At 42.0% G+C, this 12,800-nt stretch overlaps 1 protein-coding gene across 13 annotated transcripts in view; it reads left to right on the top strand.

Moving 5' to 3' along the window:
* DUSP16 (dual specificity phosphatase 16) overlaps positions 1-12,800 on the top strand; it is a 90,191-nt gene that overhangs the window by 62,643 nt on the left and 14,748 nt on the right. For all 13 annotated transcript variants that reach the window (XM_047865364.1, XM_047865366.1, XM_047865365.1 and 10 more), the window contains one exon: positions 549-712. In XM_047865364.1, the coding sequence (XP_047721320.1) occupies positions 549-712 (164 nt within the window). The remainder of the gene's footprint in view (positions 1-548; positions 713-12,800) is intronic.

Genomic DNA, 12,800 nt, shown 5'->3' with positions numbered 1-12,800 from the left:
TGAGTGAGCATGTGCATGCCAGCATGGAAGAAGCAGAGAAAGGAGAGACAGAATCCCAAGCAGTCTCTATGCTGTCAGTGCAGAGCCCAGTGTGGGGCTTGATCTCATGAACCCATGAGATCATGACCTGAGCCAAAATCAAGAGTCAGGTGCTTAACTGACTGAGCCACCCAGGTGCCCCTGTTTGCTACTTATTTTAAATACTCTTTAAGTTCCATAGGAGAGTATTCATTTGGGAGACTGGGGGCAGGGAGGAAATGTAGGGTAGGTGAGGTTGGAGAGAGGGAGAAAGAGACGGGTCCAGTTAGGTGTCCTCAGGGGTACGGCTCCCCATCGTGGCCCTAAAGCCAAGGCTCACTGCCAGGCTGTATGCCAGGCTCCGTGGTGGACAGCTGTGGACAGGAGTACGTGTGTAGTGCTGTCCACTTGCATCTGTGGGATTTGACCTTTTTTTTTTTTTTTAACCAGTTAGAGTTATATTTGAGCAGTCAACGAAAGGCTGATTTTTATCCTAGTGCATGGCATAGTAATTTTATGTGTATTTTTAGGTGGGTTTGCGGAGTTCTCCCGTTGTTTCCCTGGCCTCTGTGAAGGAAAATCTGCTGTAGTCCCTACCTGCATTTCTCAGCCTTGCCTTCCTGTTGCCAACATTGGGCCAACCCGAATTCTTCCCAATCTGTATCTTGGCTGCCAGCGAGATGTCCTCAATAAGGTGGGTGCTTTGAAAATATCCTTCATTGTAGGGTTTCTTGTTAGCAGCTGGAGAAATCGCGATTGCCCATCAGCTGTCGCTTCCAGAAAGGAAGTACAGCATTCTCAGTGTGACTCCCTGTGGCACTTGCATTAGCTTCTGGAGGGCTGTTTTGTTTGATGTTACTGATTGCCATAAGATGTAAATATTGTCACACTTGCTTGTTCCTCAAAGATCTGGGAGACCTGGGATAGGACAGGATTTGTCAGAAGTGTAGCCGGATTTTCTTAGGGTATTAATTGTTCTGTTGTAGTCATTGGGCACACTCAGGAAGGCTGATACTTCCTAGATTATTTCACATTTGTAACTGTATTTGTTTACTGAGGCATACTAGAAAGGGACTCAGGCTGAGCTTGGATTGAGGAAGGGCCTCTGGCTGGAGGGATGGGGGTGGGAATAAGATGGTGAGGAGAAGGGCTAAGAGCACGCACTGCAGGCTGCCCCGTCAAAGGCTGCCTGGAGCAGCTTCGTTGAGAAAGAAGAGGGAGGAGCTCAGACTTGCTGAAAAGGTTCACACAGGTGAAGCTGGTGCGCCCAATAGAGGAATCCATAGTGATCCAGCCCACCGTATTTAATGGTATTGGTGTAACAGTAGTAGAACTAAGGTCTGCCTGCCTGCACAGCTTATATGCTCTTAACTGGTAGTGCTGGGAAACTGTGCTCTAACTTCCCAGAAAAGAGGTTTTTCTCTAAAAGAGCAATCAAAGATCTTAATTTACCTGTTGGTGACTTACAGGTGCTACTTTATTTATTTATTTTTAAAGAGAGAGAGAGAGCAAGCAGGGGAGGGGCAGAGAGAGAGAGAGAGGGAGAGAGAGAGAGAGAGGGAGAGAGAGAGAGAGAGAGAGAGAGAGAGGATCCCAAGTAAGCTTTGCCCTGTCAGCACAGAACCCACTGTGGGGCTCAGTCTCATGAACTGTGAGATCATGACCTGAGCCAAAATCAAGAGTTGGATGCTTAACTGACTAAGCCATCCAGGCACCCCACAGATGCTACTTACTTGTAAAGGGGGGAGGTACCTTTTCTCCTTGAGTAATTGAAAGAGTTGGGCTGACCATAAAACTAGCTCCCAGATTGGCTTGTATTAGCACGTGAAAAGCAAAAATACTCTGTGTTTGCCAGCAGTGGGGGATTCTTTCATTTTTTCTTTTTTGTTTTTTCAAAACTCCCACCTCTGTAAAATTTTGCCTCGACACTGTTATTGATATCTCTGCTTTTACTGTGAGAGATTTGAAATTTGCTAGTTTATACTGTTTTGGGTTTTTTTGGTGTAAAAAGATGATTTTATTTTTTTAAAGATTTTTTTTTTTTTTTCAACGTTTATTTATTTTTGGGACAGAGAGAGACAGAGCATGAACGGGGGAGGGGCAGAGAGAGAGGGAGACACAGAATCGGAAACAGGCTCCAGGCTCTGAGCCATCAGCCCAGAGCCCGACGCCGGGCTCGAACTCATGGACCGCGAGATCGTGACCTGGCTGAAGTCGGACGCTTAACCGACTGCGCCACCCAGGCGCCCCTAAAGATGATTTTATTAAAGCACGGGGACAGGACCCATAGGCAGGAAGAGCTGCCAATAGTTTATACTTTTATTGAGCCTTTCTGGTGGGGTCACAGTTCTTTGAACACGTGATTATTGTTCTCTTTTAGAGATAAGCAACCTATGTCACAGAAACCAAAATTAATTTCCTACAGTCACATACATCCCTGGGATAAAGCTGAAGATGTTTTAGTTAATCCTCAATCGGAAAATGAAATAAAATTCATCCTAGTTAAGGATCCTGTCCCGATTTACCCCTAGTTAAAACAAACAAAAAAACATAACCAGTCAGCAGGTGCTTTTACAAATAATTGTGTTATAGATCATTTTTGTTACTTTTGACATCAAGTTAAATGGCACATTCATTTTGCTATGTACTATTTCCAGGTTTAACATATGTGTCTGTTAACGACTCTAGCGGTTAAAATGGACCCTGGAGTTGAAGACATGGGGAGAGGATGGTTTTCTCCTTCATCTGGTTTCTCAGTGGACACTGAACAGGCTGAAGAGGATATGTACACAGAAGCATTGGGAGGAGGTGGTTGTGGGGAAGGAATAAATTTATGGAAGCTCAAGGGGAAAACAGCCTGGGTAAGGAGGTTTTGTGGAAGACTGTCAGTAAACTTCTTTACAGCAGATGTAAAGGATGGTGAGAAGTAAGCATGCTTTGAAAATGGTGAGCAGGAATCCCATAGTGACCTCTGGATTCATTGTTGAGAAGAGTCCTAATGCTGACAGGGATTTTAGAGATCATGCAGTCAGTCTCCTTTCCTTGATCAATGAGGAAGCTGATATTCCAGAAACATTAAGTGAATTCCACGACACCCAACAGATGAGTTTTGGGACCAGATGTGGCTCTGTTGAACAGATAGCTTGAACTGATCTTTCTGCTCAGCTCTCTGATTTAAACTTTCCAGGAGAAATAATATGCTGCTTCTCTTCCTGAAGATCTCCAGAGATGAAGATTTTGTAATTTTTCCTAATAGCACATACCTTTTTATTAGAATTTAGAAGCTGAGGTTTTTAAAAACGTCGATGATAAGACCACTAATTTTATTAGTTTTTAAAAAAAAATTTTTTAATGTTTTATTTCCAAGACAGAGAGAGACAGAGCATGAGAGGGGGAGGGGCAGAGAGAGAAGGAGACACAGAATCTGAAGCAGGCTCCAGGCTCTGAGCTGTCAGCACAGAGCCCGATACGGGGCTCGAACTCACAAACCGTGAGATCATGACCTGAGCTGGAGTCGGTTGCTCAACCGACTGAGCCACCCAGGCACCCCTAGTTTTCTTTTAAATCAAGTGACACCAAAATATTTTAGAAGCATATCACAGAAACTTTATTAAAATCACATTTACCACTTAAAATGCTAGGCTCTTTATATTATTGCATTTAACCCTCGTAATAGGATTAAGACATAGGTTGGCTCTGAGTTGTCACTTACCCAAGATTTTGTGGCTGGGAAGTCATGGACTTCAAAGCTGGTTAGTGGCAGAGATCATCCTCACTCAAGCTACTGTTCTGGCTTTAAGGCTTGTGTTCGTATAACACCAGACATACCCATCTTCTAGAAGCTAGAACTCTCTAGAACAGGCTGTTATGAAGGACTGACGATCTAAACTGTTTCTTGAGTCACTGCTGAGATTTTCTTTCCCTAGTTTTCCTACAGCACATTCTGTACCAGCACTGTCCACTAGAAAGGTAATACAAGCCATATACTTAAAATGTTTCAATAGCTTTATTAAAAAAGTAAAAAAGAGCAGGTGAAATTAATTTTGATAACTTTATCACAGTATATCTAGAATATTATTTCAATGTGCAATCACTATAGAAAAACTATTGCTATTTTATGTATTTTTTGTACTAAGTCTTTAAAATATGGTGTATATTTCATAATTACTACCCATCTCAGTGTGGCACAGTTCAGGTGCTCAGTGGCCTCATGTGGCTTGTGGCTACCACAGAGGACAGTGTAGGTCAATACTTTCAACATATTTTAATTTTGCTCAGGTTTCCAAGGCATAGCTCTTCTGTAAAAGACCGTAAGAAGTCATTGGTAGCAAAAAGAATACTTTCAATTTCTTTTCCCCTCACAACTGTACTTTTGTTTCTCACAGTCTGTTCTTTTATTCTCTAGTCTTTATACAAGAATTGGAACAGGAATAGCTTATTGCACTAAAAGTAGTTTGCCAGTGCCCAGTTCATATCTGAACTGAGTAGGATTTGCGCAAGAATCTCTAGTTACTGTTGAAAGACCAAAGTTCTTGATTTTCTGCCTTATCGCTTAACATTTCCAGTAGAGACTTTAGTTTCACACTTAAATGCATGAAATGTATGATGGAATCACCTGTTGTCAGTAGTCACAAAGCCAGAGCTATATCTGCAGTAAGTTAGCAGTTCTGCTCCGCCTTGCCCCTCCAGACAGTGTGCTGTTGGCACTCTTGGTGTTGTTCATTTCACTCTTGGAACCAGCAAGGTTGGTTTTCTTGTGCTGCCCGGTTGTGTTGCCTGCCACTGGGATGACTGCCACTTTCTCTGTTGTTTTCTTACCAGAACTAGTAGCCTAGACACAGAATACTGCCTTCAGGGTTTCCATATGATCTAGGAAGGCAAAGGTCAAAATTATCAGTAAAAATACACCACATGGTGCTCAAGTTGAGTAGACAAGACCAGTTCATTCCACAATGATGTACAAGACGAGGTGAGTGACTGTAGAAATCCCACTACCAACGCAGCCTGGAGTGATGGTTGACAGCTGGCCTTGGAGGTGGGCAGTTTTGCTTCCCAGGTCTTACCTTACCATCCATATCACTTTAGCTAAGTTGCTGAATCTCAGTTTCGTCACCTATAAACTGTCACGATTCCTGCCTTCTAACATTCACGTGAGGTGCAAATGAAATCACGTATCCCTAGCACCAAGGACAGTTCCTGGTTCACAGGGCCCTTGGTCAATGTCCTCAAGAAGTGGGGTATACCAGAGGCTTTCGTGAGTGGTGGATACAGTGGGTGTGGTTGATTGAGGAAGGCTGGATGGAGGAAGTAGGACGTAAGGTCAGTTTTGAAGGCAAAAGGAGTGGCAAATGCAAAAATATTTATTTGAATGGACTTCAGGAAAAAAAAGTGACAATTCCATTGTCTAGAATTGCAGTGCCTGTGGTGATTTAATGTGATCTCTCTCCTCAGTCTAGCTGAACATGGGAAACTTGGCCAAGTAGAACAGTTTTATTAAGGCTTGTATATCAATCTGTGTTCCATTTGTTACTTCATAGTCTGCAACAACAGATTATAGGACCCTTACTTACAAATTAGTCCCAACTACAGGGCAAAGTTTATTTCATTATTTAGGAGAGAGAAACTTTGAGAGGGAAAAAATTGTGAATGGAAATCATAATGAATAATAAAATAATGAAATAAAGATTATTTTTGACTCAAAAATGTTATTTTTGAAATTTTTCTTAATTGTATATTGAAGCAAGAATCCATCCATCACCCACACGGTTACAATTTTTTTTCTTCTGATGAGAACTTTTAAGTGCTGTACATTACATCCCCATGACTTATTACTGGAAGTTTGTCCCTTCTGACCATTGTCACCCACACCCCCCATATGTTCTCTGTATCTCTGAGTAGATTCCTTTAGATTCCACATATGTAAGTGAGACTGTATAGTATTTTTCTCTGACTTATTTCACTTAGCATAATGTCCTCATAATGTTGTCGCAAATGGCAAGATTGGCAAGATTTCATTCTTTTTTTATGGCTGAATAACACTTCATCGTATACCTGTACTACATCATTATCCGTTCATCAATTGATGGAACACTTCTGTATATCTAGAGTGTTGTAAATAATGCTGCAGTGAACATGGGGGTGCAGATGTCTCTTCAAGTTAGTGTTTTCATTTCTTTCAGATACGTACCCAGAAGTAGAATTTTTGGATCATATGGTAATTTTATTTCTGATTTTTTGAGGAACCTCCATATCGTTTTCCATAGTATCTGTGCCAATTTACCTTCCCACAGCTATTTTTAAAATAAGATAAAGTGTAAGGGAACTAACATTTAATGAGACTCTTCTATTATGTGCCAGTTATTTTTGTCCTTATAATAGCTTTATAAAATGTTAGGGGCACCTGGGTGGCGCAGTCGGTTAAGCGTCCGACTTCAGCCAGGTCACGATCTCTCAGTCCATGAGTTCGAGCCCCATGTCAGGCTCTGGGCTGATGGCTCGGAGCCTGGAGCCTGTTTCCGATTCTGTGACTCCCTCTCTCTCTGCCCCTCCCCCGTTCATGCTCTGTCTCTCTCTGTCCCAAAAATAAATAAACGTTGAAAAAAAAAATTAAAAAAAATAAAATGTATGTCATTAGCCTTACTTTACAGGTGAGGAAACTGAAGCTGAGAGAGGTTAGACGACCTACTCAAGATCATTCAGGTAACAAGCGGTAACATGCTAGGTTGTGCTTTGGTTTTTCTGGGTCCAGTACCCACACACTTCTCATTATTCCTGCCACACGGCATTCATCCACGCAGCAGGAGGGAAGGTAGGGCACACAGGTAGGTGCATGTGCTGTTAGAAGGGTAAATGTGGTTAGAGAAAATATACAAAAATTTGCTTCTGACTGTGTACATTTTTCAGTACCCCAGGAAACAAGATCCTCCGTCAGCTGAGAGTGAGGAGAAGGAATTTGAAGAAAAGGGGAAATGGGTGGAACGGCATGTAGGAGAGAGGGAACCTAGGGAAATAAAAAGATTGCTGAGGAGCGTGAATTGGAATTGAGATGGAGCAGCGTTGCTGAGTGGTTTTCTCTGGCTGTGTTCAGCTGCATGGGCGCAGACACAGACCAGGCGGGTGTGGGTGTGGTTTCGTGGGTGCAGAGGCAGACCAGATGGAGAGTTAGATTTACCCAGGGCTGTAATCTTGCTGGGTGAGTGTGAAGAAGCCATAGTGGGACACAGGAGTTGAGGGTGGAGGCAGAGTAATTTATAATGACGGACCACAGAATTTCACTTGGGCAAGGAAGGCAGACAGATACTATGAAGATGAAGGACCGAAAAGGGGGTAGAGTCAGAGAAGTGTAGATCCAGGGGAATGAAAGGATTCCAAGAGTGGTGGTGTGAGAGAGAGCGAGCTGGAAGGAGGGGGGGGGGGGTGTGAGGTCAGGATGAGGGACAGGCCAAGGTTGTTGGTATTGACCGGGACTGACCGGGTCACATTCGTGAATGGTGAAGGTGAGAAGTTCAAAGAACTGAGAGACCAAGGTATCAGAAGGATATTTGAAGCCAGAGAAGATTATTTTGCCAGTAGAAAACATTTGTTCACAGACTTAGCACAAAGTTGAGCTACATATTAAACGGCATAACGGGAGTGCCTCTGGAATCTTACAAACTGTGATGCTTAATAACGGGGCAGAGAAATTTTCAGTTGTGTAAAACAAAACTGAGCAAATTCCATAAATATCTCTTTTTAGTGTAGTAAGAAGTCCTTGACATTCATGTGCAAATGAAAGCAATCATTCTATAAAACAGACCCATTCTTCCTAATAGCAGTTCCAGCCCAGCACCATCATCAGAAACATTGCCTTAAGATGCCCTCGAGCCACTTATATGCACATTTGTAAAAACAATCCGGAGAGCAAGTTAATAGAATGTATGGCTACATGAACCTTCAAAACTCAGCGATTTACCCACCTCTCAACCCTGAGGCCCAGCAGGTGCCGCCCGCCTTACGGCTAGGCTAGCAGTAGGCTCCTGTGCCTCCACTGCTGGAACAGTGTGCTTACCAGGAGGTATCGTGTTTGTTCTCAAACCTGTTTAGGCCAGCGTACTTGTTATTATAATTGTGCACATTAATTAAAATATTACATACGCCCATGAAATATGAATGAGGGAAGAGTGTTGTTTTTCTATGATTTAGGTTAAATGTTTTGGGACGATCCAGCAAAACCAAATTGCTTTACGTCTTTTTTCTGTCTAAACTAGGAAGCAGTAAGGCAACTGTAAAATACCCGAGGGGTAGTCATAAACCAGGATTCTGTACTGATGTTGTTTCACAGGTTTTTGCTCTTCTGAGAAATGAAAGCTCTTAAGTAGTATATGCACTTGGTTGTGATTTGCTTAAGAACTCCCATCAGCTAAACCATACAAAAGAAGAAAAAAGAAGCAGCCATGGTCCAGCATCAGAAGTTAGTGAATGAATGTACATTTATTTGTTTTAAATTAAAGTGGTTCAAGTGTATATGTATTATTTTACTGACTTTTGCACTGATGTAGTTACTGCCACCAGATTACATATTGTGTTCAATTTAGTAACCATTATTATATTTAAATTTTACATGGTAACATCTTTGGATTTTTGTTTGCCTCTTTGTTTTTAAAATTAGCCATGTTTTATTTATCAAGTCCCATCTTACTGCAAAAAGAATTTCAGGGAATAGTTGAATAATTGACTTAATAAACATTTTTACAGTAAAATTTTTATAAAGCAAGTTATATTTACCATTAAGATCATTTCCTTTTTCTCATTTCATGTTTAAATTATTATTTTTTCATATGTATTTTTTAGGTTATTTATTTTGAGAGAGAGCACGAGCTGGGTAGGGGCAGAGAGAGAGGGGAGAGAGAAATCCCAAGCAGGCTCCACACTGTCACCACGGAGCCCTATGTGAGGGTTGATCCTGTGAACCGTGAGATCATGACCTGAGTTGAAACCCGAGAGTCAGATGCTTAACTGAACCCTCCAGGCACCCCTGTGTTTAAATTATTTTATCATCACTCAGTTTTAATATATTAGTCTTTTTCACCCTTCCCCTTTTGCCAGTTATTTAAAAATTAAAAAACTGCTGGGGCACCTGGCTGGCTCAGTCACAAAAGAGTGTGTGACTCTTGATGTCAGGGTTGTGAGTTCAAGCCCCACGTTGGGTGTAGAAATTATAAATACAGGGGCGCCTGGGTGGCGCAGTCGGTTAAGCATCCGACTTCAGCCAGGTCACGATCTCGCGGTCCGTGAGTTCGAGCCCCGTGTCAGGCTCTGGGCTGATGGCTCCGAGCCTGGAGCCTGTTTCCGATTCTGTGACTCCCTCTCTCTCTGCCCCTCCCCCGTTCATGCTCTGTCTCTCTCTGTCCCAAAAATAAATAAACGTTGAAAAAAAAAATTATAAATACATACATAAATAAATAAATAAGTAAATAAATACTCAAACCTTTACTACTTAAATGCATCTTTTATGGTACACTGTTTTATGAGTGAAAATACTTTTGAGATATAAACAGCATTGTAAGGTTGGATTATTGATGTATCTTAAATATGTCAGGTCAGAATGGTGCCCTTTGCACATTTCCGTCTGTCCAGCATGGTGGTGTTGCTGAAGGTTGGTGCGTGGCAGCAGTCAGCACAGGGCAGTGGACCTGCACGCAGGGAGCCAGTTCTCCCCCTGCAGCAGTAGATACCTGTGCAAACATGGCAGAGGCCAGCACTGTAATGCCTGTGGCAACAGCTGAGGTGACAATAAGGGGAAACAGAGCAAAATCAACACTTTGTGTAAGTGTCCTCAAATGTGTCCTGAGTTGCTCTGAAAGTCTCCTCAAAGAAGTTCAGGCCAGAGTGGTCCCTCTACTTTCTAATTTATTAATGGTAGTTGAAATGGGCATAAAGAATGAAATTAAACTTTATATTCTAATACTTGAATTAGTTACAAAGGATGTGTATATGTAGGCTAATTCCCTTGTTGCTCCATCTAATTTGCTTTTTTTTTTTTTGAATGTTTATTTTTATTTTTGAGAGAGACAGAATGTTATCAGGGGAGGGGCAAAGAGAGAAGGAGACACTGAACCCGAAGCAGGCTCCAGGCTCTGAGCTGTCAGCACAGAGCCCGACGCGGGGCTCGAACTCGTGAACTGTGAGATCATGACCTGAGCCGAAGTTGGATGCTTAACTGACTGAGCCACCCAGACACCACCCCTAATTTGCTTTAAACAGAACTTCAAAGCATGGCCACTAAGGACAGGTTTTGGAGGTGGATATTCTTGATTTGAACTTTGACTCTATCCCACTAGCTGTGTGACTGCAAACATTGTGTAACTTTCTAAGCCTCAGTTTCCTCATTTTTAAAATGGGGATCATAATAGTATCCATATCAGAGGGTGGTTGTGAGGATTAAATAAGACAGTCTGTTTAAGTTTTTTATTTTTATTCTAGTATAGTTAGCATGCAGTATCGTATTACTTTCAGTGTATAGTATAGTGACTCAGCATGTCCGTACATGACCTGGTGCTCATCATGACAGGTGCCCTCCTTAATCCCCATCACCTAGTCAGCCATCCCTCCTCACCCCCCACCTCTCCTGATGACCATCAGTTTATCCTCTATAGTTAAGAGTCTGCTTCTTGCTTTGTCTCCCTTTTTTTCCCTTTGCTTATTTTGTTTCTTAGATTCCACATATGAGTAAAATCATATGATATTTGTCTTTCCTGGACTTATTTCACTTGGCATTATACTCTCTAGCTCTAGCCACATCATTGCAAATGGCAACATTTCATTCTTTTTTAATGGCTGAATAATATTCCAACACACACACACACACACACACACACACACACACACACACACATACACGCCACATCTTCTTTATGCATTCATCTATCCACGGACACTTGGACTGCTTCCATAATTTGGTTATTGTAAATAATACTGCTGTAAACATAGGGACGCATGTATCCCTTTGAATTAGTGTTTTTGTATTCTTTGGGTAGATACCCAGTAGTGCAGTTAATGGATCATAGAGTAGTTCTATTTTTTAACTTTTTGAGGAACTTCCATACTGTTCTCCAGAGTGGTTGCCCCAGTTAGCATTCCTGCCAACAGTGCAAGAAGGTTTCTTTTTCTTCACATCCTTGAGAGACAGTCTATTTAAATGCTTAGCACAGTGCCTGGAAAAAGTAGGCATTCATTAACTGTTAGATATTATTTTATTAATATGTGCCATGTACCATAATATTATTATTAATAAACCTCTAGCAAAGGTGCTCAGCAAATATTTTTTGACTGAATTTCGGTTAAGTGGCCATTTCTATAAACTGTAAGTTATGAGGCTACTTGTCAGAAGTATACATTGCTATGTTCTTTCTGTGGGAAAATCAAATTTGACAGTCACTATACACTTGTAACATGTTTTGTTCTTGGAACTGCCTTTTGTCTTCTGAAACTTCTAGGTCCTCATTACTGAATTGGGTGGAAAGCGACATTACTACTTCCCTTTACTTTTAATTTAATAAACCTTTGTAGTACTGCTGGTGGATAGGAGAAAGACACATAAGATGGTTCATTTCTTTAAGGACCATTGGCAAGAAAGGCTTGAAAGGCTCTTAACTCCAGTGACCCGCTGCTGTTCTTACATGGGAGATACTGCGGTTGATCAAATGGTAGTAATCTCAGTGCAGAAAAACAAACGTGACCTTTGCTACATGTACACAAGTTTAAAAGTTGTAGTGAACACCATGGAGATCTTCACAGCCTAGTTATTAACCTAGCAGAAGCATGTGAGAGCATCAGCAGACTGGGGCTCTGGCACCACAGAGGCATCAGTCACTCCAGGAAGCTCACCTGGTTCTCAAAGCCGTTTCTTGACATCATCTCACAGGTGAAAGAGGGTTTATTAAGTCTGCCTTTTATGTAAGATGTATTTCTTGTGCCAAATGTAAATGAAGAGACTCAGGGAATTGGCATGTCTCAGGAGGGAAAACAGGAAGATCATCAACTGTCTTTCAGGTAGTTGGAAAAGATTTGGAGAGGAGGTGCCATTCCAAGAAAGGGAATAAATGACCAGCGTTGCTTACAAGGGAATTATTTTAGGCTTAGAACACATAGAACTAAATGAAGGGGGGTTGTGTAGGCTTGTCTGGAAAACAGTAGACGGCGTATCAGTCGAACAAACACGTATTGAGTGTAACTACGTACCCGGTGCCAAAGGTAGAAAAACAAGTGAGAATCAGTCCAAGATCTACCTCGCTATTTAATAGGAGAGACAAAAATTATCTGCTAATTATAACCGTGTGCTCAGTGAACAAAGTACTTTGGAAGGGCAGGGAACGGAATGGTTAATTATGCGTCAGTGGAAGGAGTACATAGTAAGGCTGATTTCCACAAAGCCAGCAAAGTGGAAGAGAGTCACCAGGAGGAGGAACAGGCACAGGAATGGTGTGAACACCAGCATGGAAGCGTGGGCATATACCTGTCTTGTTGGGGGATTTGGACAAGAGCAAGCAGCGAGACGATGATGACATTAAAGTGTGAACAAAGCACTTAGCCCTTGTTTGATTGTAAGAAAGATCACTTTGGTTCTTGTTCAGTATATGGTTTAGAGATGAGACCCCGCAAGCTTTAAGAACTCCCTGGTGGCTCTGTGTGATGCTGGTGGTGGTGAGGGCTGACCACTGACTGAGCAGCAACCAGAGGGAACAGAGAGGAGAGAACAAATGGTGGAGAGGGGGAGGGTAGCTTCTACCAAAAGGCTGTGGCAG

This window comes from Prionailurus viverrinus, chromosome B4 (genome assembly GCF_022837055.1).
Source record: "Prionailurus viverrinus isolate Anna chromosome B4, UM_Priviv_1.0, whole genome shotgun sequence".
Taxonomy (NCBI): domain Eukaryota; kingdom Metazoa; phylum Chordata; class Mammalia; order Carnivora; family Felidae; genus Prionailurus; species Prionailurus viverrinus.
This window is presented reverse-complemented; position numbering and strand designations above follow the sequence as displayed.